Here is a 26,519-nt window from a genome sequence, read left to right as displayed (position 1 = left end):
TGCTCATTATTCTTTTTTCCATCTCTTACCTTCCCTCTGGAATCATCTACTTTCAATACAGAAGGCGTCTTTGAATTTCTTTTTGTGTTGGTCTGCTGATGATTGTCTTTTTTTCTCTATCAGAAGATGTTTTTATTTCACTCTTTTTTTTTTTAAGATTTTATTTTTTTTTTAAGTAATCTCTACATGCATCGTGGGGCTCAAACTACAACCCCGAGATCAAGGGTCTCATGCTCTGCTGACTTAGGCAGCCAGGCATTCCTTCACTCTCATTCTTGAAATAGATTTTTACTGGGTACAGGATTGAATATTGGCAGTTAATTTATTTTTGAAGATATTCCACTGTATTCTGATTTACATTGTTGTCGTTGAAGTCATCTTTCAGTCTTACTGTCCTTCCTTTGAAGGTAGTTTGTCTTTTTCTTCTGCTACTTTTATGGTTTACTCTTTGTTCTTGTGGGAGTTTTGTTGTTGTTGTATTGTTTTGTTTTGTTTTGTTTTTTGCAGTTGCACCATTCTGTGTCTCAGTGTGGATTTCTTTTTATGTATCTTGCTTGGGATTTGTTGGAGTTCCTGAATTTGTAGAATGGTGTATTTCACTGGCTCTACAAAATGCTCAGCTATTAACCTTTTCAGATATTTCCTTTGCTTCGTTCTCTCTTCTCTCCCTTTGGGATTCTGTTTAAATATATGTTAAACCTTCTTTATCTTGTCTCTTACACTATCCTTGGTGTTTTTTACCTTTTTTTGTCTTTCTGTGCTTCTTGGTGGATAATTTCTTTTGTACTTTCAATTCACTTTCTCTGCTCTTAAACTAAAATTGAATTTTAATCTATCATCTGTCTTTCTGCCTATTTTTAGGAATAGGAATTGTGCTTCGTACTTTTTCACATCTGTGCTTTTTCTAAGATCCTTTTCCTTTCAGATTTCTATAAACTTGTATTTCTTTAAATATAATAAGAACTGTTGCTAAGGAATTTGTAACTGATAAACCTAAGATTTAAAGTCTCAGATCTCTGTCATCTTTTGTTTCTGCTGATAGTGACTCATGGTTTCTTAGTTTTTCTTTGGCTGTATTTAACTTGGTGTGGCCTAGTATATTAATAGGAATAATATGAGGCCCAGGTGAACGCCTTGGCCATTAGAGAGGATTTGTATTTGCTTCAGCCAGAGAAATCGAAAGTTGGATTCTTTCTGCCTTCACTTTTATGTGGTAATTCCTAATGTCCTTTCAGCCATTTGATACTCGACGGAAGATTTAAAGATACTTTTTTCTAGCCCTTTTAGTTTTACTAATGGGAGGGTTAGTATGAATAACCTATCAGCTATTAAATTAAAAATCTTGGGGCGCCTGGGTGGCGCAGTCGGTTAAGCGTCCGACTTCAGCCAGGTCACGATCTCGCGGTCCGTGAGTTCGAGCCCCGCGTCGGGCTCTGGGCTGATGGCTCGGAGCCTGGAGCCTGTTTCCGATTCTGTGTCTCCCTCTCTCTCTGCCCCTCCCCCGTTCATGCTCTGTCTCTCTCTGTCCCAAAAATAAATAAACGTTGAAAAAAAAAAAAAAAAAATCTTATCATAGCTCTACTAGGCTTTAATTTAATCCAGCTTTTCATTTTTCGTTTTAGATCCGCTCAGCTTATTTTGAGTTAGTTTCTGCTTTGTGCCAGCGTATTCCACAGGTGATGAAAGATGAAGCATCCAAAGTGAGCCCATCTGTTCTACTTAGCATTGATGACAGTGACCCCATTGTATGCCCGGCTCTCTGGGAAGCTGTACTTTATACACTTACAACTATTGAGGTGTGTAAGAAAGGTAACATTTAGTACATTTGAGATACTTGTCTTAGTTTGTATTTTAGAAGCCTTAGATATGATGTGAGACAGAGCCTATCAGATGATAATACCTAAAACTTACTGGAAAATGCTTTCTTGGAAATAAAATACTTAATCCAAAACTTGGTATAAATCTTAAACTGACCATAAAATTAGTGTAGAGTTTTTGTTTTACTTTCAGTTTAGCCAGCCAGTATCAATTATTCTTTAAACTTTACGTAGTCCAGTGAAGTCAGTTTATCTGAATCTTATATTTAAGATTAGATATTAGTGTCCCTTTTGGAAAGCAGCTTTTATATAAATCTTTTAAGTTAAATAATTATTTCTGATCAATGTTGTCCTCACTATGTGGGGTACATGATTACTATATGTAATAAGTTTCTTAAAATTTCCGAGTTTAGTTTTCAGTGGTGGTGAGAGATTTTATCCTCTTTAGGTAGAATACTTGATATTTACTTCTGACAGCCTGTGTGTGTCTAAATTGGGAGAAGTATTTTATGATCTCTAATTATTCTTACCATCTTTTCTTTGGTTAGGACTGTTGGCTTCATGTAAATGCAAAAAAAAGTGTGTTTCCAAAGCTGTCAGCTGTGGTTCGTGAAGGCGGTCGGGGTCTGGCTACCATCATATATCCTTATCTTTTGCCATTTATCAGCAAACTCCCTCAGTCCATTACAGATCCAAAGTTGGATTTCTTCAAAAATTTCCTCACCTCTGTAGTTGCAGGGTAAGGAGTTTCAATTCTTGATCTTTAGAGCAGAAGAGATTTTTCTTGGTTTCACAAACGGGTAAAATGACATACTCATTATGGTCTTTCTCATTTAAATTTCTCCAAATTGTTTTGTTGTTCATTAAACACTTTTAATTAAACTTTTCATAGAATTTCAATTGAGATTTTTTTCTTGGGTACTTTCAAGGCATCAGTGGTCATGCACAACAGAAAGTGCAATGACTATTGTAAGGGCCTTAGATTGAAATAGACTTTTTTTTATATGAGCATTTTTTGGTATGTTGATAAATACAAATGTCCAAATGGTAAAAATGAACCAGTGAAGAGTTTAAAACTTCCATAAGCTTAAATATGATAGCTATTTAAAGTCACAATTAAAAAAAATTATTTCAGTGTATTTGTTGAACTTAATAAAAGACACTCGCTTTTATTAATGCTTACAGAACTGTTTTTTCCTACACTATTAGCTTTATTTGGTTAAGTCGTCTCTTTGAAATTTGCAGATGGACTTGTTCCTGACTGGAAAATAAATATGTATTATCTTTTTTTGACACCTATTTGAAAATGTGCTTTTTTCCACACCTTTCCAAGTTCCTTTTGTTCTTAGTTTTTAGTTTAAGAATTTTGTTTTAAAAAATCCTCTTCTTTTGGTGTGATGCCTTTTCCATGTGTTTATTTTGGTGTTTCTGAGTTGCTTATTGTTTTGTGAAAGAGTAAGCTGTAGTTGTTTATTATTTCTTAGGCTGTCAACAGAGAGAATCAAAACCAGCTTTTCAGAGTGCTCAGCAGTAATATCAGCTTTTTTTGAATGCTTACGTTTTATAATGCAGCAAAACTTAGGTGAGGAAGAGATTGAAGAGATGCTCATCAGTGATCAGGTATTTATAATGTAGAAATCATCATGCCTTTGCACACTGACTGCAAAGTATCAAACTCATTGCATCTTGTTGCCGTTTTTAAATTAGGCTTTATAAAAATTTCATTCTTATAATTTACAAATTGAGTAATGTGTACTTCTGACCATACAGATAAAAATTCTGTACTGTTGTTGCTAGAATAATACCATAATGCCTGAGTACTAATTAGTCTCTGGATGTGCAAGCCTTATAGAGTCGCAACACAAAACATAATTTTGAAGATGCTATTTGTGATCTTTTTTTGTTGTTGTCGTCGTTGTTTTTTTTTTATTTTATTTTTGAGAGAGACACAGCACGAGTGGGGCAGGGGCAGAGAGAGAGGGAAACACAGAATCCAAAGCAGGCTCCAGGCTCTGAGCTGTCAGCACAGAGCCTGACATGGGGCTTGCACCCACAAACCGTGAGGTCATGACCTGAGCCGAAGTCAGATGCTTAACCAACTGAGCCACCCAGGCACCCCATTTGTGACCTTTTATATTAAGTATAAATTACACAATAATCATCTTGTTACTTCTAAAATATTCAGCTACATTTATTTTTTGTGTGTGAACAATTGTGCTTGGTTTTTAGAACCAGTGATGAGACCAGGTTCTGGAATATGGTTCCTTATGTTAGGAAATTAATGAAATTATATAAGCCTAGATCCTAGTTTATGTCTCAGTTAACTTATCTTTGTAATTTAAGGAAAAGAATTCCGAATTCTGTGGGTACTGTCTTTCACATTGGTTTAGAAAAAAGTAAAAAATTGGATTAAGTTCAGAAAATGCAAAGAAAACTGTATTATTTGTTAATGATCAATAATCTTGGTTAACTATATCATAAAAAGTAATTTAGGGGAATGCAGTGAAATCATTAACTTCTTTGTATGATACGAAAATGATCTTCAAGTTAACTCTTCAGAGTTTTGGGAGGGAACATCCATGTTTTTCAGTTATTAAATGTGGAACTTTATAATGTTTTACAAATACTGTGTTTAAATTTTATTTCCCCTGAAAACTGAACTTTTATATTTCTGCCTTCTCTTTTAGTTGATTCCTTTTATTGATGCAGTTCTCAAAGACCCAAGATTGCAAGATGGGCAGCTATTTAACCATTTAGCAGAAACCTTAAGTTCCTGGGAAGCCAAAGCAGATGTGGAAAAAGATGATAAAATAGCTCACAGTTTGGACAAAGTACTACTGAATTTTTGGGAAAGACTGTCAGAGATCTGTGTGGAGAAAATCAATGAGCCAGAAGCTGATGTGAAATCCGTGTCAGGTGTTTCTAACCTGTTACAGGTCCTTCAGAAGCCAAAGAGCTCACTGAAGTCAAATAAAAAAAAAGTTGGTAAGGTTAGATTTGCTGACGAGCTGCCTGAAAGTAATAAAGAGAACGAAAAATGTGTCTCCTCCGAAGGCGAAAACAGTGAAGGCTCTGAATTAATGACTGAACTCTCTCTCTCTCATAATTGTTCAGACCTTGTATCGCCACTAAGGAAGAAACCTTTGGAAGACTTGGTCTGTAAACTAGCAGCGATGAGTATTAATTATGTCAATGAGCAAAAGTCAGAGCAACATCTAAAGTTTCTTTCCACTCTGCTCAGCTCTTTCTCTTCAACCCAAGTATTTAAAATGCTACTATGTGATGAAAAACAGAGTATTGTCAAAGCCAAACGTCTTGAAATAGCCAGACTTGTAGAAAAAAATCCTGCTGTACAGTTTTTATACCAGAAACTGATAGGTTGGCTAAATGAAGATCAAAGGAAGGATGCTGGTTTCTTGGTGGACATTTTGTACAGTGCCCTCTGTTGCTGTGACAATAATATGGAAAGAAAGTATGTCTTGGATGATCTCATTGAGGTATTATTGTTGTATATCTCTTTAAACTATAGTGGCTTACATCGCTACACTAATTATAAGTGAGTAGAATGAGACCTGCATGGAGGTTATTCTTGAGTCGTTTCTTGACTATTTAAAGAAGAGCAGCATATTCTTTCCAATTTTAGTCTGTGTGCTGACAAAGTAAGCACAGGCAAGCAGTATATTCTTGATTGTGATGGGGAAGTGTGTGAGGCTTATGGGTATGTGTTGAGTAAGTATGGTGAGGTGACAAATGCTCGGCAATGAAAGGCTAAGTATTTTAGTCCATACTTTTTTTTTTTTTCAATTTACATCCAAGTTAATTAGCATATGGTGCAATAATGATTCAGGAGTAGATTCCAGTGATTCATCCCCTATGTATAATATCCATTGCTCATCCCAACAAGTGTCCTCCTTAATGCCCCTTACCCATTTAGCCCATCTCCCCACCTACCACCCCTCCAGCAACCTTCAGTTTGTTCTCTGTATTTAAGTCTCTTGTGTTTTGTCTCCCTCATTTAAAAAAAAAAAAATTTTTTTTTTAGCATTTATTTATTATTGAGAGACAGAGAGACACAGCATGAGCAGGGGAGGGGTGGAGAGAGGGGGAGACACAGAATCTGAAGTAGGCTCCAGGCTCTGAGCTGTCAGCACAGAGCCCGACGCGGGGCTCGAACCCACAAACTGCGATATCATGACCTGAACTGAAGTTGGTCGCTTAACCAACTGAGCCACCCAGGTGCCCCTTCTCTCCCTCATTTTTATGTTATTTTTGCTTCCCTTCCCTTATGTTTATCTGTTTTGTATCTTGAATTCCTCATATGAGTGAGGTCACATATTTGTTTTTCTCCGACTGACTCATTTCACTTAGCATAATACCTTCTAGTTCCATCCACGTAGTTGCAAATGGCAACATTTAATTCTTCTTGATTGCCGAGTAATACTCCATTGTATTGTAATGTATATATACCCCCCCCCCCCACACACACACACTGCGTCTTCTTCATGTATTCATCCATTGATGGACATTTGGGCTCTTTCCATACTTTGGCTATTGTCGATAGTGCTGCTGTAAACATTGGGGTGCATGTGTCCCTTCGAAACAGCACACCTGTATCCCGTGGATAAATACCTAGTGCAATTGCTGGATCATAGGGTAGTTCTATTTTTGATTTTTTTGAGGAACCTCCATACTGTTTTCCAGACTGGCTGCACCAGTTTGCACTCCCACCAGCAGTGCAAAAGAGATCCTCTTTCTCCGCATCCTTGCCAACATCTGTTGTTGCCCAACTTGTTAATTTTAGCCATTCTAACTGGTATGAGGTAGTATCTCATTGTGGTTTTAATTTATATTTCCTTGATGATGAGTAATATTGAGTATCTTTTCATGTGTCTGTTAGTCATCTGGATGTCGTCCTTGAAGAAGTATCTATTCATGTCTTTTGCCCATTTCTTCACTGGATTGTTTTTTGGGTGTTGAGTTTGATAAGTTCTTTATACATTTTAAATAGTAACCCTTTATCAGATATGTCATTTGCAAATATCTTCTCCCATTCTGTCAGTTGCCTTTTAGTTTTGCTGATTGTTTCCTTTGCTGTGCAGAAGGTTTTTATTTTGATAAGGTCCCAATAGTTCATTTTAGTCTATACTTTAAAAAAAAAATTTTTTTTTTAACGTTTATTTATTTTTGAGCATGAATGGGAGAGGGGCAGAGAGAGAGGGGAACACAGAATCGGAAGCAGGCTCCAGGCTCTGAGCCATCAGCCCAGAGCCCGACGCGGGGCTCAAACTCACGGACTGTGAGATCATGACCTGAGCTGAAGTCGGACGCTTAACCGACTGAGCCACCCAGGCGCCCTAGTCTATACTTTTAAAAGCTGGAGTAGCTAGAAATGTTTTAGCTTTTTTTATGATTACATAGTGACTTCATTCCTTCTAAAAATTTATTTCTAACTCTTTTTTCTCTTTCAGGGGAATCTGAAATGGAATTCTATTCTTCAGGTCATTGAAAAGGTATCTTAGGGATTTTTTTTTTCTTTTCCTCCCTTTTTTGCATTTATGAGTACAGAGAAGTTAAAACTAGTCATATTCACATGCTGGTATGTGGTCAAGTGTCTGTGTTAGAAAACTTCTTTATTATTGTAGCTTTCTTCCCATAACCTGGGAAGGCTTTAGGTTTAGGTGTTTACCTTTCTATAGTATTATTTTTCTGGTTAGGAATATCAGCAAAGACTGAAAAGGCTCTGGTAAATCCAGTATCTTCCTGGGAAGATAACAAAGGGAGAACTAAATATTTGGTTATCTTTAAATTAAGACTACAGGTTTCTACTCTTATCCTAGTTATTTTTTCTTCTATAGAAGTAGATTGAGAGGTTTTAGCTTTGGCTCGAACACCTCAGAAATTAAATTTGTCCTGCTTTGGAATACTATACAGGCAAATTAAAATCTTTCAGACTTTGTCTGATTGCCACTTGACTAAATAAGAAAATTAGTGATGAAAATAATGAAAAGAAATCAAGGAACATAAGCAATTTAGAAGTTTTAAAGTATTTTTTCCCCAATGAAGATGTAAGTCATGTAACACTTTTCAACCATAGAAATGGGGGGATTGTTTTGCACTGTTAAGTTACCTAAAATTCTTTTTTAGCATTTTTTATTATTTTTAAAATTCACATACACAGATAACTCCTTAATTTACAAGTTTCTTTTTAAATTATGGTAAACGCCCATAGCAAAATGTACCATCTTAACTCTTTCTGAGTTTATAGTTCAGTAGTGTTAAGTATATTCTCATTGTGAACCAGTCTCCAGAATTTATCTTGCAAAACTGAAACTCTGTGCCCGCTGAACAGTGACTCCCTATTTCCCTCAATAGTTTATTTTTACAAAATAAATACAGAATATTAATTTACTGTTTTTCAATGAGAAATAGAACGTATGAAGTACAGCATTTATATTAGTTTACTCAGTACCTTCTCTCTCTATAGGCAGGTTACATGAAAAGCCAAATTATCAGAAATCTACTTGGTAAGTCTAGAATTAGAACAAAGGGAGTAAGTAATTTGATAAGAGAAGACATACCCATTTGCAACTTAGGAATGTGCCTGCTGGTTAGCTCAAATACTCCTAACCTTTGGGAAGACTATTTTCTTCCTGGGCAGTATTTAGAAGTTCATGGCCAGTGTTTGCCTCCTGTACTTCCATGACTAACTGATGTCTCCATCCCTTAAAGCTGGTGAGGTTCTTTCTATGGATATGTTAAAATGAGTACTGTACATCATATCTTTCTAATTTGAGAGACATTTTACTCAAAAGTTTATTTCCTAGATTCAATAAAATAAATGGGTTTTATTTAGTAAACTGTGTTAGGAAAACCAATATTATAGCCATCTAAACTCCAGATTTCTTTGTTTTTATGCAACTTTATACTTTATGGTCAGAGTCATAAACTCAGCTTCTTTAAAAACAACCTGCATTTTGTAATCAGAAAAGGACGTTAGTGATTTTCTAGGTTAATCTTCATTTTTAAAATAGGAAATAGGCCCAAATTGGTTAAGAGATTTGTCCAGGATCATAAAGCCAGAAGATTGGCAAAGCTTGGGCTAAAATAAAAGCCCAGGTTACCTACAGTTTTTTAATAAAGAACAAACAGTTTTTAGGCACTACCCAATCCGCACTTGGTTTTTTGTTTTTTTTTTTTTCCAGATTGCTTTGAAATGAACCAAGTTGCAAATTCCTTTCTTATCAGCCCTTAAAGCAAAAGAAGCTCTGGGAACATGGATCAGCATGCTTTTGGGGGTGGATTTACAGTTTTTTTGTGTGTTTTTTTTTTTTTTTTCTTGCTTCCCCACCCCATGAAAATAAACCAGTTGCTGTTAGCTATCTGGCCCCAGTTACTATTGCAGAGAATTTGGGGAAATATGTCCCATTGTTCATATTGAAGTATTTACCACTATTAAGTATTAATTGTTCTTTAATTTTAGTAAAATTAATGAACAAAAATTTAATACATAGAGCATTTTAAAATCTGTCTTCAAAGTTCATCCGTTCGTTATTCATTGAACATATCTGCAGTGTTGATAGCAGGTATCAAAGAAGTTTAAGACAGTCTCTGCTCTCAAGGAACTTACAATCTCATTGGAAACAAGACATACACAGATGAGACATTATAAATAATAATAAAATCCAGTAAGTGCTTTAGAAATTCAGAGAAAAGCAGTTAGGAGTATGGGCTTGAGTGGATGGGGGAACCTTCATAAAGCAGGTTGGCTTTGTAATGATTCTCAAAGAATGGATGGGATTTTGATAAAGAAGAGAGAGAATATTTATGGTTGGGAAAATAGCCTGAAAATGTATGTAAGTAAGGCTTAGTGGGGAACAGAGACGGTATCAGCCGCCTTAGAACTTGAGGAGGAGTGGGGGCTAGTGTTGGGGTCATGATGACGAAGGGAGGTAATATGGTACAAGTAGTATAGGCAGATATGCTTTTTGATCTTGAAAATTTTTGCTTTAATTTTATGGTTTTAGGCATGTTCTAGTTCAGATAAACATGCTTTAGTAACTCCTTGGCTAAAAGGAGATATCCTTGGAGAGAAATTGGTAACCCTGGCAGATCATCTTTGTCATAAGGACTTGGAATCCACAGTATCTTCTGATTCTTACTTCTCGGAGAGATGGGCTCTTCTAAGCTTGGTATTATCCCAACATGTTAAAAATGGTAAGCAGAAATAGGGCTTTTGTTTTTTAGTAGGCAATAAAGTTTTCACTTTTGGAAGGGATTCCATGTTACAAAGTCTGTATGTTATTGGTTGAGAATAACAAGACTTAATTCATGCAGCTATTTTAATTTTGTAAGCACCCTAAATATTTAAGCCTTGTAGCATGACTTGGAAGACATTTTAATATTTTTAAAAAGTTTTACATTTTAAAGGGTTTTGAGTTTAGCAAAGTTATTCACTAATTGTATAGAGCATTGTGCTTTTTTTTATTATTTTTTTAACTTAATGTAAAACTGCTCTTTTACATGAGAGTTTTTATATGTGAGAGATCAGATTGATTTGTTGATACAATTTTCTTTTGTCTAATACATAATTTTTTTTTTTAAACACATGGAAAGACTTAAGTGGTTGTTAACCCAAAGTAAGATTTTAAAAAACACACTGTTAATATTTTTTAATTTTTTGTTTGTGTGAACTTTTTTTCTCTAGATTACTTGATTGGAGAAGTATATGTTGAAAGAATTATTGTTAAACTTCATGAAACTTTATCCAAAGTAAAGGAATTGTCAGAAGCTGAAAATAATGATTCATCAGTGTCTTTTATCTGTGATGTGGCCTATAACTATTTCAGCTCAGCAAAAGGATGCTTGCTAATGCCATCCTCTGAAGACTTATTATTAACTCTCTTTCAGTTATGTGCTCAGAACAAAGAAAAAACACATTTGCCAGGTAATAGCCTACTGCTCAAATGTTTTGTTGGGAATCTCCGGCTCTGACCTTCATAGTGTAAGTGCCCAGGCTTTATTAATTGAATCATAATGTACTTGAAAGTTGAAAGCATTTTGAGGAGAGGGCTACAAATCTTAAACACTTTCAGCTTTAGAAACCAAGTCAAAGGTATATGTAGACCTTATGTCTAAATTCTTTCTTGATATCAAAGAAACAGTTTTGGAAGGGGCTATGATAGATGAGTTAGAATCTTAGCCCTTTCACTTAGGAGCTGTTGTTTGGCAAGTTGTTTAATTTCTTGATGCTCCAGTTTCCACATTCATAAAGGAGGGTATATTAATATGTCCTTCTCTTATTCACTCTTGGTATATATCAAAATAAAACTGAAATTGCCTTTGTAAGGACTATATTGCCTTATATGTTGAGACTTAATTATGAAAGGCATTTTAAAAAACACTAGTATCGATAGAGAGCCCTCCTCCCCAACCCTTTCTTTCATACTACTCTGTTCGGAAAAGGTGTAATATTTTTCACATCTCCAAAAGGACAATGCTCTTGTAAATAAGAGTAGACAAGAGCTAACTTTAAAAATCTTAACATGTTTACATTTATATGGCATGAGCTAGTTTGTATTATTGCATATTTATGACATAGTTATTTTGTTTTGGCAATTAAATGGTAATTTTATATTTTCCATTTTTAACGGTACCTTAAAAATCTCAGGTCTGCATTGAGCTATTTCATACATTTTGTACTGGTTATAGTTGCTTCGCAGGGATTACAAATTACTGTTGACATCTTGATTTTAGACTTTCTTGTCTGTAAACTGAAAAATACTTGGCTCTCTGGTGTGAATTTATTGACCCACCAAACTGGCAGTACATGTAAACAGAGTACCTTCCTATGTTTGTCTGCTCTGTGGCTGAAGAACCAAGTTCAGTCTTCATCTTTGGATATCAAAAGGTAACTTTTTTTGTACTCATTTGCACAGTATCTCTTCAATACCTGATCACTGTCTTTAAATTACAGCCTGTCTATGAAAAATGACTTGTTATGTAAGAAATCTACGGGACTCTTAAGAGAAGACCCAGACAAAAATATTTTTCCAAAAGGAATTTGTTTTAATGATCATCAATTTAAACTCAATTCAAGAATGATTTGTTATATCTGCTGGACTCCTAATTTATGCTGGTGACGTGATCGTAGTGCTATCCTGTGTCTTGTGGGTATGGATTATAACCATAACCTCCCATGACTACCACACATCGTGGTTATTCTTCATTGTTTAATTTTGGGGCCCTGGTAGCCTCTGTTTTAAGATGTTGAATTGCAAATATATTTCACACCACATACCTAAATCCATTTATAGAAGTGAAAACGAAGAGAAGGCATCCAGAGACTTTTAGGGTTGGGTCATATCTTTTTCTGATCGTCATGGCTTCTCCCCCCATATAATGAGGTAGTTGTGTTTCTGAAATACCTTTTCCAAAATAGGTCAAGTTCCCTTCATTCTGATACAGAAGCAGCACTCAATTTCAAACTATAAATGTTGTATTAAATCCCCAATTTGATGGTGTGTATGTCAGATACAGGGTAAAGGACTTGCTTAGTTTCATTTTTACTGGTCTTTTTGTTCAGGTAAAGTGTTCCCTGCCATAGTATTTAGTGTGTACCAGAGTGCTCAAGTTAGTCATAGCATAACCATGATTGTCACATTGTTTGCATTATTTTCAGTCTTCAAGTCCTCTTGTGTGCTGTTGATGACTTGCTAAATATGCTTCTAGAAAGTGAAGATACTAATCTTCTGGGAGTTTATATTGGAAGTGTAATGCCAAGCAACAGTGAATGGGAAAAGATGAGACAGTCTCTTCCAATGCAGGTATGTTTGAGATTGGACAGTGCTTATCTCGTTCTGAAGTTTGGACTTCATGCAAGCTTAAACATTTTTTTTTTTTTTTTTAATTTTTTTTCAACGTTTATTTATTTTTTGGGACAGAGAGAGACAGAGCATGAACGGGGGAGGGGCAGAGAGAGAGGGAGACACAGAATCGGAAACAGGCTCCAGGCTCTGAGCCATCAGCCCAGAGCCTGACGCGGGGCTCGAACTCACGGACCGCGAGATCGTGACCTGGCTGAAGTCAGACGCTTAACCGACTGCGCCACCCAGGCGCCCCAAGCTTAAACATTTTAATTTTATTCTGGAGAAGGGAAAAAATTGAGCAAAATGAATATCTTTTGTTTTATCCTTGGGAGAAAAAAAGGTAAATGAAACAAGTATCTTGCTTTGCCTTTACGTCTCTGAATGCTCACATATTGGATATTTGTTGTTTGTGAGACACTGGCAGTTGCCACGGTACGAGGTGAATTAGATCTAGTTCTGTCCTGAAGGAGTCTTAAAGAAATACACATGTTGATAATTTCCTGAAGCAAAACCCAAACTTCTAGGCTTCTGTGATTTTATTGATAAACTAGTAATAACTTCATTTTTGAAGTTATTCTAATAACATTGTGAAGATTGATAAGCTCATTTTTGTTCCCTGTCTTACTTGCAGAGATAGTAAATAATTTAGAATATCTAATGATTTTTGTATATAATTGAATGTATTCTTTTTACAGTGGTTGCATAGACCTCTTTTAGAAGGAAGATTGAGTTTGAATTATGAGTGTTTCAAAACAGATTTTAAAGAACAAGATGCAAAGAAACTTCCCAGCCATTTGTGTACTTCAGCACTATTGAGCAAAATGATATTAGTTGCACTGAAAAAGGAAATAGTCCTAGAAAATAATGAGCTTGAGAAAATAAGTAAGTATATATGAGCATTCAGATATAATAGCATTGTTTTGAAATAATTTGTATTAAGTATAATTTTGAAATACTTTTGATTACTCTGCAATTTAAATCTTTAAAAAATCAAGAATCTTCCATTCCTATTAACTATTGTAGTGATGAGAAACTTGAGGTTACTTAAATGACGAATGGTAAATTGCAAATCGGATGAAAACATACTGAAATTTTCTATAATCTTGTTAGCTGTAGAGCAGAATTTGTTACAAGATCAGTTACTTAAGCTGGCGAGACATCAGTACTAGGTCCTATGGCGCATGATTCTAAAGAAAATGGTTGAGTTTAGTGTTTCATCATGGATTGTGATTTAAAACACTATACCTTCGTGTTGATAGGGATACATAGGTATGTATGTAGATATATATTTTTTTCCTGGCAAGTGGAGGTCCAAATGTTGAATCCCATGGGGATTTAGGACTTAAAATTCCCCCATTCCAGGAAATGGTGTAGAATTGTAAGTAGCAGTGTGACCTAAACAAAATGGTGTTAAAGGTAGAAGTTTTGCATAATTTCTCTGTCAGTCTTGTTTGTAAAACTTCAGCTGTAGCATAGTTACTAGAGGAAAATATATGCCCTGTGGAAGAAAGCTGGAATACTTCTTGATTTGCCAACTCCACATGCAGTAAAGGGCAAGGAGATTAGCCTGCAGTTGCAATAGTGTGTTTTTGTGGCGTGTGTTACTAATTACAAACTGACAACATTATGTATTTAAGCTTCTTATCAACCCTGTCAGTTATTATTATTATGGTTTTTGTTACCTGGTTTTCTTAGCTTGACTTGATTAGAGGTACTTAGCTTGTAAGGGATAGGATTAGATTTTTAAACCAGGTCTCAAGTCTTCTGACTCCAAAGTCCATAAATGGCTTTATAAAACAGACTTGTGATAATTGTGTGTTAAAACCTATGATGTGCTAGGTTTTGTGAGAGATTCTTGGTCATTTAATTCTCACAGCAGTCCCTGAGCTAGATTTTAGTATTCTAATTGCTAACTATGCACACAGCTTAATTTGAGTCCAGACCAGTCTTTCACCGAGGTCCATGCCCTGTTTACTATATCATGGTGTTTCCCATTTCTTAACACATTGGCTTGAACTTCTCATCTCAGGTCTTGGGGCCCTTAGTTGTTTGTCCTTTGTGTAACTTGTTACCACCTGTGGCAAAGAGTAGGAAATTCTTCCATTATCTCTGGTAACTTAGGCCTGTCACATTGTTCACTGATTAGAAAAGGGACCAAATAAGATTTGGGAGAAGAGTGGCATTTTGTATCAGACAAATGATCTCAGTTTTCGTTATCACTGAACATCTCAAAGCAGATTTAGAAATCAGTTCACAGATATTTTGAGACTGGCAGGCGTAGCAGTATTTGAAAATGGGGCGGTGAAATGAAAATGATCAAAAGTTCCTTCACAGAGTCCACTTGATAATGTGTTGTCCATTCTGTAGTTGCAGAACTGCTCTATTCACTGCAGTGGTATGAAGAATTAGACAATCCCCCTATTTTTCTAACTGGATTTTGTGAAATGCTTCAAAAGATGAATATTACATATGATAACTTATGTGGACTTGGTAATACCTCTGGCCTTTTACAGCTGCTATTTAACAGGTAAGAATCCCTTTCAGCTTCCGTTTTTATATGATTGTTTTACTGGCTTTTGGCTTTGTTTCTGTAAAATGTTAAGCTCACTTAATGCTAATCTTTCAGAGGGTTGATTTAAATTAAACCCAGTTCTTAATAATAAGTACTTCGTGGATTCTGAGTATTTGATTTATTCATCTAGGGAGATATTTGAACTTTGCCTGTGTTCTTTTTTTTTTTTTTTAATTTTTTTTTTTTTCAACGTTTATTTATTTTTGGGACAGAGAGAGACAGAGCATGATCGGGGGAGGAGCAGAGAGAGAGGGAGACACAGAATCGGAAACAGGCTCCAGGCTCTGAGCCATCAGCCCAGAGCCTGATGCGGGGCTCGAACTCACGGACCGCGAGATCGTGACCTGGCTGAAGTCGGACGCTTAACCGACTGCGCCACCCAGGCGCCCCTGCCTGTGTTCTTAAATCCATAAATTACATTGAGGAATGGGGCAGATGACAATGAAAGACATAGAAGCCTTGTAGAAGTTGTTTTGTCATCTGTGGTCCATCCTTCCCGCTACTCTCAAACCTTATACTTTGTATGTTGTTACAGATAGGTCTTAAGATTGTAAACACAAAACCTTCCCCTTAATTGACGGGAGTTTATTGAAGTTACTGTGTTGAACTGCCTCTCTTTGTTTTTCACTTGCCTGTGATGTTTTGAATATGCTTTGCCTTATCAGAGGTCCCAGGCTGAGCTTTTCTCTGCAGTCTCCATCTACATACTCTAGGACACTCAGAACTTTCCCCCAGTAGATATGAATACCTCCTTGGTTCTTCAACATTAACCAGGCTTGGTGTCCTCTGGGATATGTCCTTTTTCCAGCTACCGTCTCTGATCCTCAAACCTGCTCTCCTCTATTAGGATTTGAAGGGCTTTGGGATGAGAGCTCAGTACCAGTTGTAAAGGAGTGTTGGAAAGCTAGGCTCCCAGTCTTTTCAGTAATGGCAGCTGTTCAGGGGCAAAAGCCCTGAGTGAATTGATACCCTCACAAGGTGATTGATTTAATTCTGTAAAAGGAATCCAGATAAATGGTAAAAATTGTAAACACTTTGAAAATGGATTTTTTTTTCTTTTTTTAGATCCATGGAAAATGGCACCCTTTGGTCTCTTATTATTGCTAAGTTGATCCTTTCCCGGAGTGTTTCATCTGATGAAGTAAAACGGCATTATAGGAGAAAAGAAGGGTATTCTGATTTAAAATGTTTATACTTTGTAATTTGCTGTATTTGGTCACTTTGGCAAGCCCAACTAATGAATAATCTCTATATCAGTCAAGGAAACAAGGTTTAAGAAATGCGGAAATTCAAGGAAATGAGATTAAAGACTTTAAAACAATTTAAATTATTTTAGGTTTGGGACACACCTTCTCATATAAGCATTTTAAACTTTATAATATTTTGTTGTAGAATTTTGTACTTGGTTTAAAAAGTTAGCATTTTGTTAACTTGCTCTCTTTTCCTCAGAAATCTTTTTGGTAGAAATCTTTCTTTTACCTCTCCCTAATATCCTTCTTCTGTTACTTTATTTGCTGTTTGGAAGTGATAGGGAAAGTTACTTATCCTTTGCTTTAGTAAGGATCATCCTATTGAAATATATTCTAGAAATGCAATAAATGTGTTCTTAAGACAAAGAAATAGATTGTGGGGTTGGGCATACTAGAGTTCTAGAGTTGGTCATATTAGAGAGGCTGAACCTCAAACATTTAGTTGAAATTTACCAAGAGGCATTTTGAATTTACTGGTTTACCAAGAAGAATTCTGAAATGATATGTATATGATCTTGTACACTAAAATCATGAAATAAATTTCAGTTTTTTCTTATTTAAAATTTTTTTTAAACTTGTTATTTTAAGGTAGTTATAGATTTACAAGCAATTGTAAGAAATAATATAAAGAGATTCCATATACCCTTCATTGAGTTTCCCTCAGTGGTACTGTTTTGCATAACTTTAATACAGTTTTGCAATAAGAAAATGACATCAATACAATCCACTGACCAAGTTTACATGTACTTATTTGTGTGTGTGTTCTGTGTAGATCCCATGTGTGACGCCACCACAGACCAACAGACAGAACAGTGTTACCACAGGGACCTCTTGTGTTACCCTTTCACAGCCAGGCCACCTTTCTTTTTCCCATTCTCATCTCTTGCAACCAGTAATCTGTTCTTTTTACCATTTAGTTAAGTTATATAAGTGGAATCATGCAGCATATGATCTTTCGATATTAGCTTTTTTATTCAGCATAATTTAATTCTTCTGATTATGAAAGTAACAGGGAATTAACTGGAGACATATTAGAATTAATTACTAATATGGATATATATACTTGACAGAAAAATCAGAAACTTTCTTATTCAGTAGTAATAATTAAAAATGTCATGGGAAAAAAGATTCTATTCACAATGACAACAAAACTATACCTAGAAATAAATTTAACAACAAAAATGCAATTATGAAATTTTAGTAAAGATTACAAAAAAGGTAGGAAGCTAAATTGTAAAAATGGTTGTATCAATCTGTAATTGCAATGCAATCTCAATAAAAATTCCAGCAATATATTTTGAAAAACTTGACAAACTGCTCTAAACACAGTATGCATTTGAAGGAAAAAATGCTCAAGAATAGGTAGGAAATTTCTGAAAGATAAAAGTGAAAAGGAATTGTCTTACCAATACAATAATTAAGCAGTATTAAATTGGTGAATAGACAAATCAGTGGATCAAGACACAGAATCCAGAAACTGAGCCATAGGTGGCCTTTCAAATCAGTGAGGTGAGTGGGGTGCCTGAGTGGCTTAGTTGGTTAAGCATCCAACTTTGGCTCAAGTCATGATCTTACTGTTTGTGGCTTCAAGCCCCACGTCGGACTCTGTGCTGATAGCCCAGAGCCTGCTTCGGATTCTGTGTCTTCTTCTCTCTCTGCCTGTCCCCCACTCGTGCTCTGTCTCTGTCTCTCTCTGTCTCAAATAAATAAATAAATAAATAAATAAATAAATAAATCCCACAAATCGGTGAGGTGAGTGAATGTTAGATGATGTTAGTAAAATTGGATATGTGTTTGAAAAAAATAGTGAGGTGCCTGTCTCTTACATTATACACAAGACTGAAGTCCAAATGAAAGCTAAATGTAAAGAGCAGACCTATAAAAGTATTAAAGGAAATTAAGAAGCTCTGTATAATCTTGATATGGGGAAGATCTTAAGCAAAGCACAAAAACCCAGAATCTATAAAAGAAGTGATTTTGTAAAAGTGAAAACTTCTGGCAACCCACGAGCCCATCGACAGATGAATGGATAAACAAAAATATGGTATATACATACAATGGAATATTATTTAGCCTTGAAAAGGAAGGAAATTCTGGCACATGATACAACATGGATAAACCATGAGGACATTATGCTAAATAGAATAAGCCAATCATAAATGACAGATAGTATATGGTCCACTTCTGGGAGATACCTAAGGTAGTCAGATTCAGAGAGACAGAAAGTAGAATGGTGGTTGCCAGGGCCTGAGGTGAGAGGAAATGAGGAGTTCTTGTTTCATAGGTAGTTTTTTTTGTTTGTTGTTGTTGTTGTTGTTGTTGTTTTAAGATTTTATTTCTAAGCAATCTCAGAACCTGGTGTAGGGCTTGAACTCACAACCCCCAAGATCAAGAGTTGCATTCTGTATAGACTGAGCCAGCCAAGTGCCCCTCATGGGTAGAGTTTCAGTTTAGTGAAAGGAAGAGACTTCTGGAGATTGGTTGCACAGCAGGTGGAATGTACTTACCACTACTGAAGTGTACACTTAGAAATAGTTCATTTGGGGGGTTGCCTGGATGGCTTAGTCAGTGAAACGTCTGACTCTTAGTTTTAGCTCAGGTCATGATCTCACGGTTTGTGAATTGAGCTCTGCGTTGGCCTTTGTGCTGACAGCACAGAGCCTGCTTGGGATTCTCTCTCTCCCTCTTCTCTGCCCCTCCCCTGCTCATTTTCTCTCTCTCTCTCTCTCTCTCTCTCTCTCTCAAATGAACAGTAAAAAAAAATTTTTTAATAAATAAAAATTAGAAACATGTAAAAAAGAGAAGCAGAAAAAAATATCCGCAATCTCATCATTAAGAATCAGCAGCTGTCAATCTCTTTTCATAGTTTCTTTTTTTTTCCTGTACAGTTATTTTATATAGTGGAGTTATTAGTCTTCTTGAATATTTTGAAGGGCAGGAATTTTGTGAAATAACTGCATATTTAGGATAAATATAATTCATACTTTTCCTTTCCTTTAAACAGGTTTTTCCCACTAACGGAAGGCAATATGCATACCATTCAAAGTCTCTGTCCGTTTTTGTCAAAAGAAGACAAGAAAGAATTCATTGCTCAATGTATACCTCCCCTTTTGGCCTGGACTAAGGAAGATCTTTGCAGTACTAATGGTTAGTGCCTGATAATAAATATTTCTTTAATTATTGCTTAATATCTAAATCCAGATCTAGCAGAGGTAAATTGAATTATAGCTGATTTATTCCTACTTTATACTTTGCTACATAACACGTTGACAGTCAGTAGTATGGGTGTCTTTGGGGAGTGGCTGTTACCACTTTGCAGTACAGAAATGCTACAGCCTTAGGGAAGACTAAAACCACAGGTATCAACAAAAAAACCACCAATGTCCTCTAATTATTTCCACGTATAGCATTTTTAGCTATGCTTAATTTCAGTTTCTCCCTAGTCAACCACTGATTGAACATATAAAGGTAACAGAGAGAATAGCTTTCGTTGTATTTTAAACCTTTTTGGACACTCTGTACTCTATTAGTTAGTTTGTTAATTTAATAAACATTTACTGAACATGGCTCTGTGGCAGTTCCTTTTGTGGAAAGGACAGACATAAAGTTATATCGTGGTAACCAATGTACCAGAAAAATGGCCTGTGTGTCAAAGCAGCAGAAAACAAGTTTCCCCGCTCTGCTTTGCAGCATCAGTGGCGATTTCACAAAGAGAAAAATTTAAGTGATGAAGGATAGTTTTCCATGTGGATATAATTGGGGATGGGCATTTCAGGTACACAGAAACAAAAAAGTGTTGAGAGTTCAGTTTGGCTGGCATTTCAGGAAGAAGGCTGGGGACAAAGGGTGTTAGGATGTACAAGAAGCTGAATTTTGAGAAAATAGTAGGGAAAAGGCCTAACATTGTAGGTTAAGGAGTTTGGACTTTAAGAGGTAGGCACTAAGGAGCTGTTGGCTCAAATTAGGTAGGAGAGTATTAAGACTATCTCATTAGAAAGATTATTGTAAGGGGCGCCTGGGTGGCTCAGTCAGTTAAGCATCTGACTTCAGCTCACGTCATGATCCTGTGGTTCATGGGTTCGAGCCCTGCGTTGGGCTCTGTGCTGACAGCTCAGAGCCTGGAGCCTGCTCCAGATTCTGTGATTCCCTCTCTCTCTGCCCCTCCCCCGCTTGCACTCTGTCTCTCTCTCTCTCTCTCAAAAATAAACATTAAAAAAAAAAGAAAATTATTTTGAGGGGCACCTGGGTGGCTCAGTTGGTTAAGCATTCAACTCTTGATATCGACTCAGGTGATGATCTCAGGGTCATGAGATTGAGCCCCATGTTGGACCCAGTACTGAGCATGGAGCCTGCTTGGGATTCTCTCTCTCTCTCTCTCTCTCTCTCTCTCTCTCTCTCTCTCTTCTCTCTCTCATTCAAAAAAAATTATTTTGATAACTGTGAAAGGTGGATATGAGGGAAGTGAGATTTGGGTTATAAGACAGAAACTGTTGGAATAGACTTAATGAGAGATAAACAGTTTAAATAAAGGTATAGATGGAAGAGAGGATTTGGAAGTGAAAGAGATTAAGGAAATAGAATTGGCATGGCTCTGTGATTCTATATCTTAATTGGATAGAAGGAAATACCATTAGTCCTCACAGAAAACCTTTGTTGTTGTTGTTTTTTAAACCGTGCATGAGAGAACCTTTAAAGGAGACTTGAAGGTTGGGAGGAAGATAGGGGAGGGGTATACAGGGAGCCAGTGTTAAAATTTGAAAACATTAGATTACGGTGACTCTGGAATAATACTCAAATGGAGATTGTCTGTTGACTTGATGGAAATACTCCTTTCAAAGCCCACGTCATATAGGTGGTAGTCTAATTTATAAATAAGAATGAGCTTGTCTGGGGAGAGTGAAGAGTGATAAGAATATCAAGGGAACACCAGTACGTAAATATAAGGGGTGTATGGGTGGATGGAGACTTAAGAATAAGGGCCACAGATAAAGAGAAGCAGAGAAGTTTTAGGTAGTATTCATCACGTGTGTTAAATGCCACAGAGGTTCAAATAAAATTCAGGACTGAAAAGTGTCCATTAGCTTTGGCATTACGGGAATGAAGAATGGTGAGAAAATAGAGCCAGATAGTTCTTTATTTTTTTTTTTTTTTTAATTTTTTTTTTTAACGCTTATTTATTTTTGAGACAGAGAGAGACACAGCATGAACGGGGGAGGGTCAGGGAGAGGGAGACACAGAATCTGAAACAGGCTCCAGGCTCTGAGCTGTCAGCACAGAGCCCGACGCGGGGCCCGAACTCACGGACCGCGAGATCATGACCTGAGCCGAAGTCGGCCGCTCTACCGACTGAGCCACCCAGGCGCCCCGAGCCAGATAGTTCTAAGTGTTCGGTGAAAAGGGATGTAGAAAGAAGGTGAGAACTGGAGGCGAATTCAAGGTCAGAGGGAAAACAGGTGTAGAGGAGGAGGAATAGAAAATAGAGACAGAGTCATTGATGATAGTTCCCACTGAGGAGATGAGAGGGATGGGATCTAGTTAGAAGATGCTGACCTTGTGTAGGTGGAGTGACTTTCTTCTGAGAGAAGTTAAGGAGAAATGTGGGGGCAGGGGGCAGATGTGAATAAAGAAAACATAGGGAACTTCATGTGTTCCTTACTTAGCTTTATGTCTCTTTGGGCTCAGTCATTTGATGAGTGGAAGCTGGATTGCAGATTTTAAGAAGGTAATGAAAGTTTGAAGTAGTGGATGAAGAATATGCCTATCGACAGACATTTGTCAAAAAGAATTACTTTATGGCACCTAGGGCTAGCTGATGTCAAAAACAAATTTTTAGGGCAGTAAGCTTTATAGTTGTGTTCGCTTAAGGCTGGGATTTGCAGTCGTGGAACAGGGGATGCAGTTGGACAGGCTGTGTGGAGAGGAGAAGAATTACCTAATGGGAGTGTGGGTGGTTTCTCCCACCCAGGTTATAACTAACTGAAGGATGGCAGAGGAGAAGCAGGGGCAGGAGACAGGGCTGAGTGTCACACAGACCACGAGGTGCCTAGCTGTGTGGAAGCCCTTGAGGAGGAGGAATGTTTTTGAGATTTGACAACTGGGTTTGCTCTTTCAGCCAAAGTAATGAAACAGAATTAGCTAATGTACTTTTCACTATTTAGTTATTAGAAAATCCATTGTTTCTGATTATACTTGAGCTGCCTATTCTCTTTTGCCAGGAAGATTAAAAAAAAAAATTCTTCCTCTGCCTTTAAAGGAGGATTAAATACATTATACATTTTTTCCCCCTTTTCTTCCTTGGTTCCCTTTTACCTACAGGATAAAAACCTAAGTCCTTAGTTTGGCCTATGGAACATTTTACAGTCTTATGACAACTGATCTCTCCAGTTTTACCTCTTTTTGCTTTCATCCTGGACCCTCGCCATACTGAAAACTTGTGGTTTCTTTAAAAAAAAATTTTTTTTAACGTTTATTCATTTTTGAGAGATGGAGAGAGACAGAGCATGAGTGGGGAAGGGGCAGAGAGAGGGAGACACAGAATCTGAAACAGGCTCCAGGCTCTGAGCTGTCAGCACAGAGCCCAACGCGGGGCTCAAACTCACAAACTGCAAGATCATGACCTGAGCTGAAGTCAGACGCTCAACTGACTGAGCCACCCAGGTGCCCCAAAACTTGTGATTTTTTTTTTTAACATTTTATACTTTTTTTTTCAGTTTTATTGAAAAATTATTGATGTACATAATTGTGTAAATTTAAGATGCACAACATGATGGTTTGATTTACATATATTGTGAAATGATTACCTTGGCAGGTTCAGGTCACATCCATCTTCTCAGATATAATAAAAAGAAAAGAAAGGAAAAGAATTTCCTTCTTGTGATGAGAACTCTTAGGATTAACTTTTACCAACTTTCCTATATATCATACAACATGTTGTACATTACATCCCTAGTACTTCTTTATCGCATAACTGGAAGTTTGTAACTCTACAACATCTTTCCTCCAAGCCCCCTCTCCTCTGATCTTCCACCTCTGGTAACCACAGTCTGATCTCTTTTTCTATGAGTTTGGGTTTGGTTTGATTCCACTTATGAGTGAGATTATATAGTATTTGTCTTTGACTTATTTCACTTTAGCATAATGTCTTCAGGGTTCATTCATGTTGTCACAAATGGCAGGATGTCCTCTTTTTTTGTGACCAAATAGTTTTCCATTCTATATATATCTACCACAACTTCTTTTCCATTTCATCCATTGGTGGACACTTGGATTGTTTCCATGTCTTGGCTATTGTAAATAATACTGCTGTGAACATGGGGGTGCAGATATCTTTTGGAGTTAGCATTTTTGTTTCCTTTGGTTATATGATGACCTTTGAATAATGTGGGTTTGAATTGTGTGGGTCCATTTATATACACGTTTTTTTCAATAAATACAGTACTAGAAATGTATTTCCGTTATGCTTTTCTTGACATTTTCTTTTCTCTAGCCTTACCATAAGAATATAGTTAATACAAATAGCATGTAAGATATGTGTTAATTGTCAATGTTATTGGTAAGGCTTCCAGTCAACAGTAGTAAAATTTTTGGGGAGTCAGCAGTTATATGCAGATTTTCAAGAGCATGGGGTGGGGAGATCAGTGCCCCTAATTCCTACCTTATCTGAGGTTTAACTATATTCCCAGAAATGGAATTACTAGATCATATGGTAGTTCTGTTTTTAATGTTTTGAGGATGCTGCCTATTGTTTTCCATAGTGGCTGTATCATTTTACAGTCCCACCAACAGTGCACACAGAGTCCATTTTCTTCACAGCCATGCTAGCATTTGTTACCTATCTTTTTGATGATGGCCCTTCTAGTAAGTGTGAAGTAATATCTCATTGTAGCTTTAATGCATTTCCCTAATGACTAGTGATGTTGAGCATCCTTTCATATATCTGCTGGCCTGAAATATATTTCTTTGCAGAAATGTCTGTTCAGGTCCTTTGTCCTTTTAAAATGGGCTGTTTTTTTGCTCTCAAGTTGTATGAGTTCTTTATATATTTTGGATATTAATCCCTTATTGGATATATGGCTTGCAAATATTTTTTCCCATTTGGTAGATTGTCTTTTCACTTTGTTGATGATTTCTTTTGCTGTGCAGAAACTTTTTAGTTTGATGTAGTCTTATTTGTCTGTTTTTTTATTTTGTTACTTGTGCTTTAGGAGTCCTATCCAAAAATTAATTACCAAGACCCATGTCAAGGGGCTTTATTCCCCTGTTTTCTTCTAGGAATTTCATAGTTTCAGGTCTTATATTTAAACCTTTAATTGATTTTGAGTTAGTTTTGCAAGTAATGTAAGATATGGGACCAGTTTTATTATTTTACATGTGAATAGCCTATCATCCCAGCACCATTTATTGAAGAGACGATCTTTTCTCCATTGAGTATTCTTGGATCTCTTGTCATTTATTAGTTAGTCATATGTACTTGGGTTAATTTTCGCCTCTCAGTTCTGTTTCATTGGTATGTTTGTTTTTATGCCCTATTATACTGTGTTTCAGGAAATGTGATGCTTCCTGCATTGTTCTTTCACAGAATTTCTTTGGCTATTCTGGGTCTTTTGTGGTTTTGTATATATTTTAGGTGTGTTTTTTTACTAGTTATGTAAAAAAATGTCATTGGCGTCTTGAATAGGGATTGCATTGAATCTATAGATGGTTTTTGGTAGTATTGATAGTTTAATAATATTAATTCTTCTAGTCCATGAACATGGGATACCTTTCCATTTATTTGTTTCTTTGATTTCTTTCATTAATATCCCATAGTTTTCAAAGTAGGACTTTCATTTTCTTAGTTAAATTTATTCCTAAATAAATTTAGGAATTTTGGTTGAGTCTTTAGGATTTTCTATATATTAAATCATGTCATCTGTAAAGAGACAATTTTACTTCTTCCTTTCCAATTCTGACCTTTTATTTCTCTTTCTTGCCTGGTTGCTTTAGCGAGGACCTCTAGTACTATGTTGAAAAGGAGTGGTGAGAGCAGGCACTGTTGTCTTGTTCCTTATCTTAGAGGAAGAGCTTTCAGCCTTTCACCATTGAATATGATGTTAGCTGAAGCCTTGTCATATATATCCTTTACTATTGTGATATATGTTATTTCTGTGCCTAATTTGTTAAAAGTTTTTATTATGAATGGATGTTGAATTTTGTCAGATGCTTTTTTCTTTGTGTATCGCAATGATCATATGATTCTTTCATTTTATTACTGTGATACATATATTGATTTGCATATGTTGAAACATTTTTGCATTCCAGGGATAAATCCCACTTGGTCATGGTGAATGATCCTTTTAATGTGCTGCTGAATTCAGTTTGCTAGTATTTTACTGTAAATTTTTCATCTGTATTCATTAGGAACATTTGCCTGTAGTTTTCTTTTCTAGTAGTATCCTTTCCTGATTTTGGTATCAGGATAATGCTGGCCTTATAAAAGGAATTTGGGAGTATTCCCTCCTCTTCCATTTTTTGGAAGAGTTTGAGAAGAATGAGTGTTGATTTTTCTTTAAATAGTTGGCAGAATTCATCAATCAAGCCATCTGGTCCTGGCCTTCTCTTCATTTTTGATTAGTGTTACTCAGATGTTCTGTTTCTTCCTGATTCAGTCTTGTTAAGTTGTATGTTTCTAAGAATTTTTCCATTTCTTCTAGGTTGTCCAATTTGTTGGCATGTATAGTGCATAGTAGCCTGTTATGATCCTTTGAATTACTGTGATATCAGTTGTAAGGTTTCCTTTTTCATTTGCAATTTTGTTGATGTGAGTCCTTTCTCTTTTTTATTCCCTTGGGTAGTCTGTCTAGGGGTTTGTCAGTTTTTTTCTTTTCAAAAACTAACTCTTAGTTTGTTAATCTTTCCTATTATTTTTCTCTTCTCTCTTTTATTTCTGCTCTAATCTTTTTTTTTTTTTTCTTCTGCTAACTTTGGGCTCAGTTTGTTCTTTTTCTAGTTCCTTAAGTCATAGAATTAGGTAGTT

At 36.2% G+C, this 26,519-nt stretch overlaps 1 protein-coding gene across 3 annotated transcripts in view; it reads left to right on the top strand.

The window, feature by feature from the left end:
* The window catches only part of LTN1 (listerin E3 ubiquitin protein ligase 1), a 69,142-nt gene that overhangs the window by 22,549 nt on the left and 20,074 nt on the right, over positions 1-26,519 (top strand). For 2 of the 3 annotated variants that reach the window (XM_086675800.1, XM_086675801.1), the window contains 13 exons: positions 1,623-1,796; positions 2,366-2,556; positions 3,302-3,437; positions 4,505-5,314; positions 7,286-7,327; positions 9,842-10,031; positions 10,522-10,761; positions 11,571-11,724; positions 12,496-12,640; positions 13,378-13,564; positions 15,050-15,209; positions 16,320-16,424; positions 19,509-19,651. In XM_086675800.1, coding sequence (XP_086531926.1) covers positions 1,623-1,796; positions 2,366-2,556; positions 3,302-3,437; positions 4,505-5,314; positions 7,286-7,327; positions 9,842-10,031; positions 10,522-10,761; positions 11,571-11,724; positions 12,496-12,640; positions 13,378-13,564; positions 15,050-15,209; positions 16,320-16,424; positions 19,509-19,651 — 2,677 coding nt within the window. Of the gene's footprint in view, positions 1-191; positions 408-1,622; positions 1,797-2,365; positions 2,557-3,301; positions 3,438-4,504; positions 5,315-7,285; positions 7,328-9,841; positions 10,032-10,521; positions 10,762-11,570; positions 11,725-12,495; positions 12,641-13,377; positions 13,565-15,049; positions 15,210-16,319; positions 16,425-19,508; positions 19,652-26,519 lie in introns of those variants that run through there. The other variant, XM_086675802.1, reaches the window with a different exon arrangement.

The sequence above is a fragment of the Puma concolor genome, chromosome C2 (genome assembly GCF_028749965.1).
Source record: "Puma concolor isolate L17-30 chromosome C2, mPumCon1.1.hap2, whole genome shotgun sequence".
Lineage (NCBI taxonomy): Eukaryota > Metazoa > Chordata > Mammalia > Carnivora > Felidae > Puma > Puma concolor.
The sequence above is the reverse complement of the archived record's forward strand: the minus strand, read 5'-3'. Positions and strand labels throughout refer to the sequence as shown.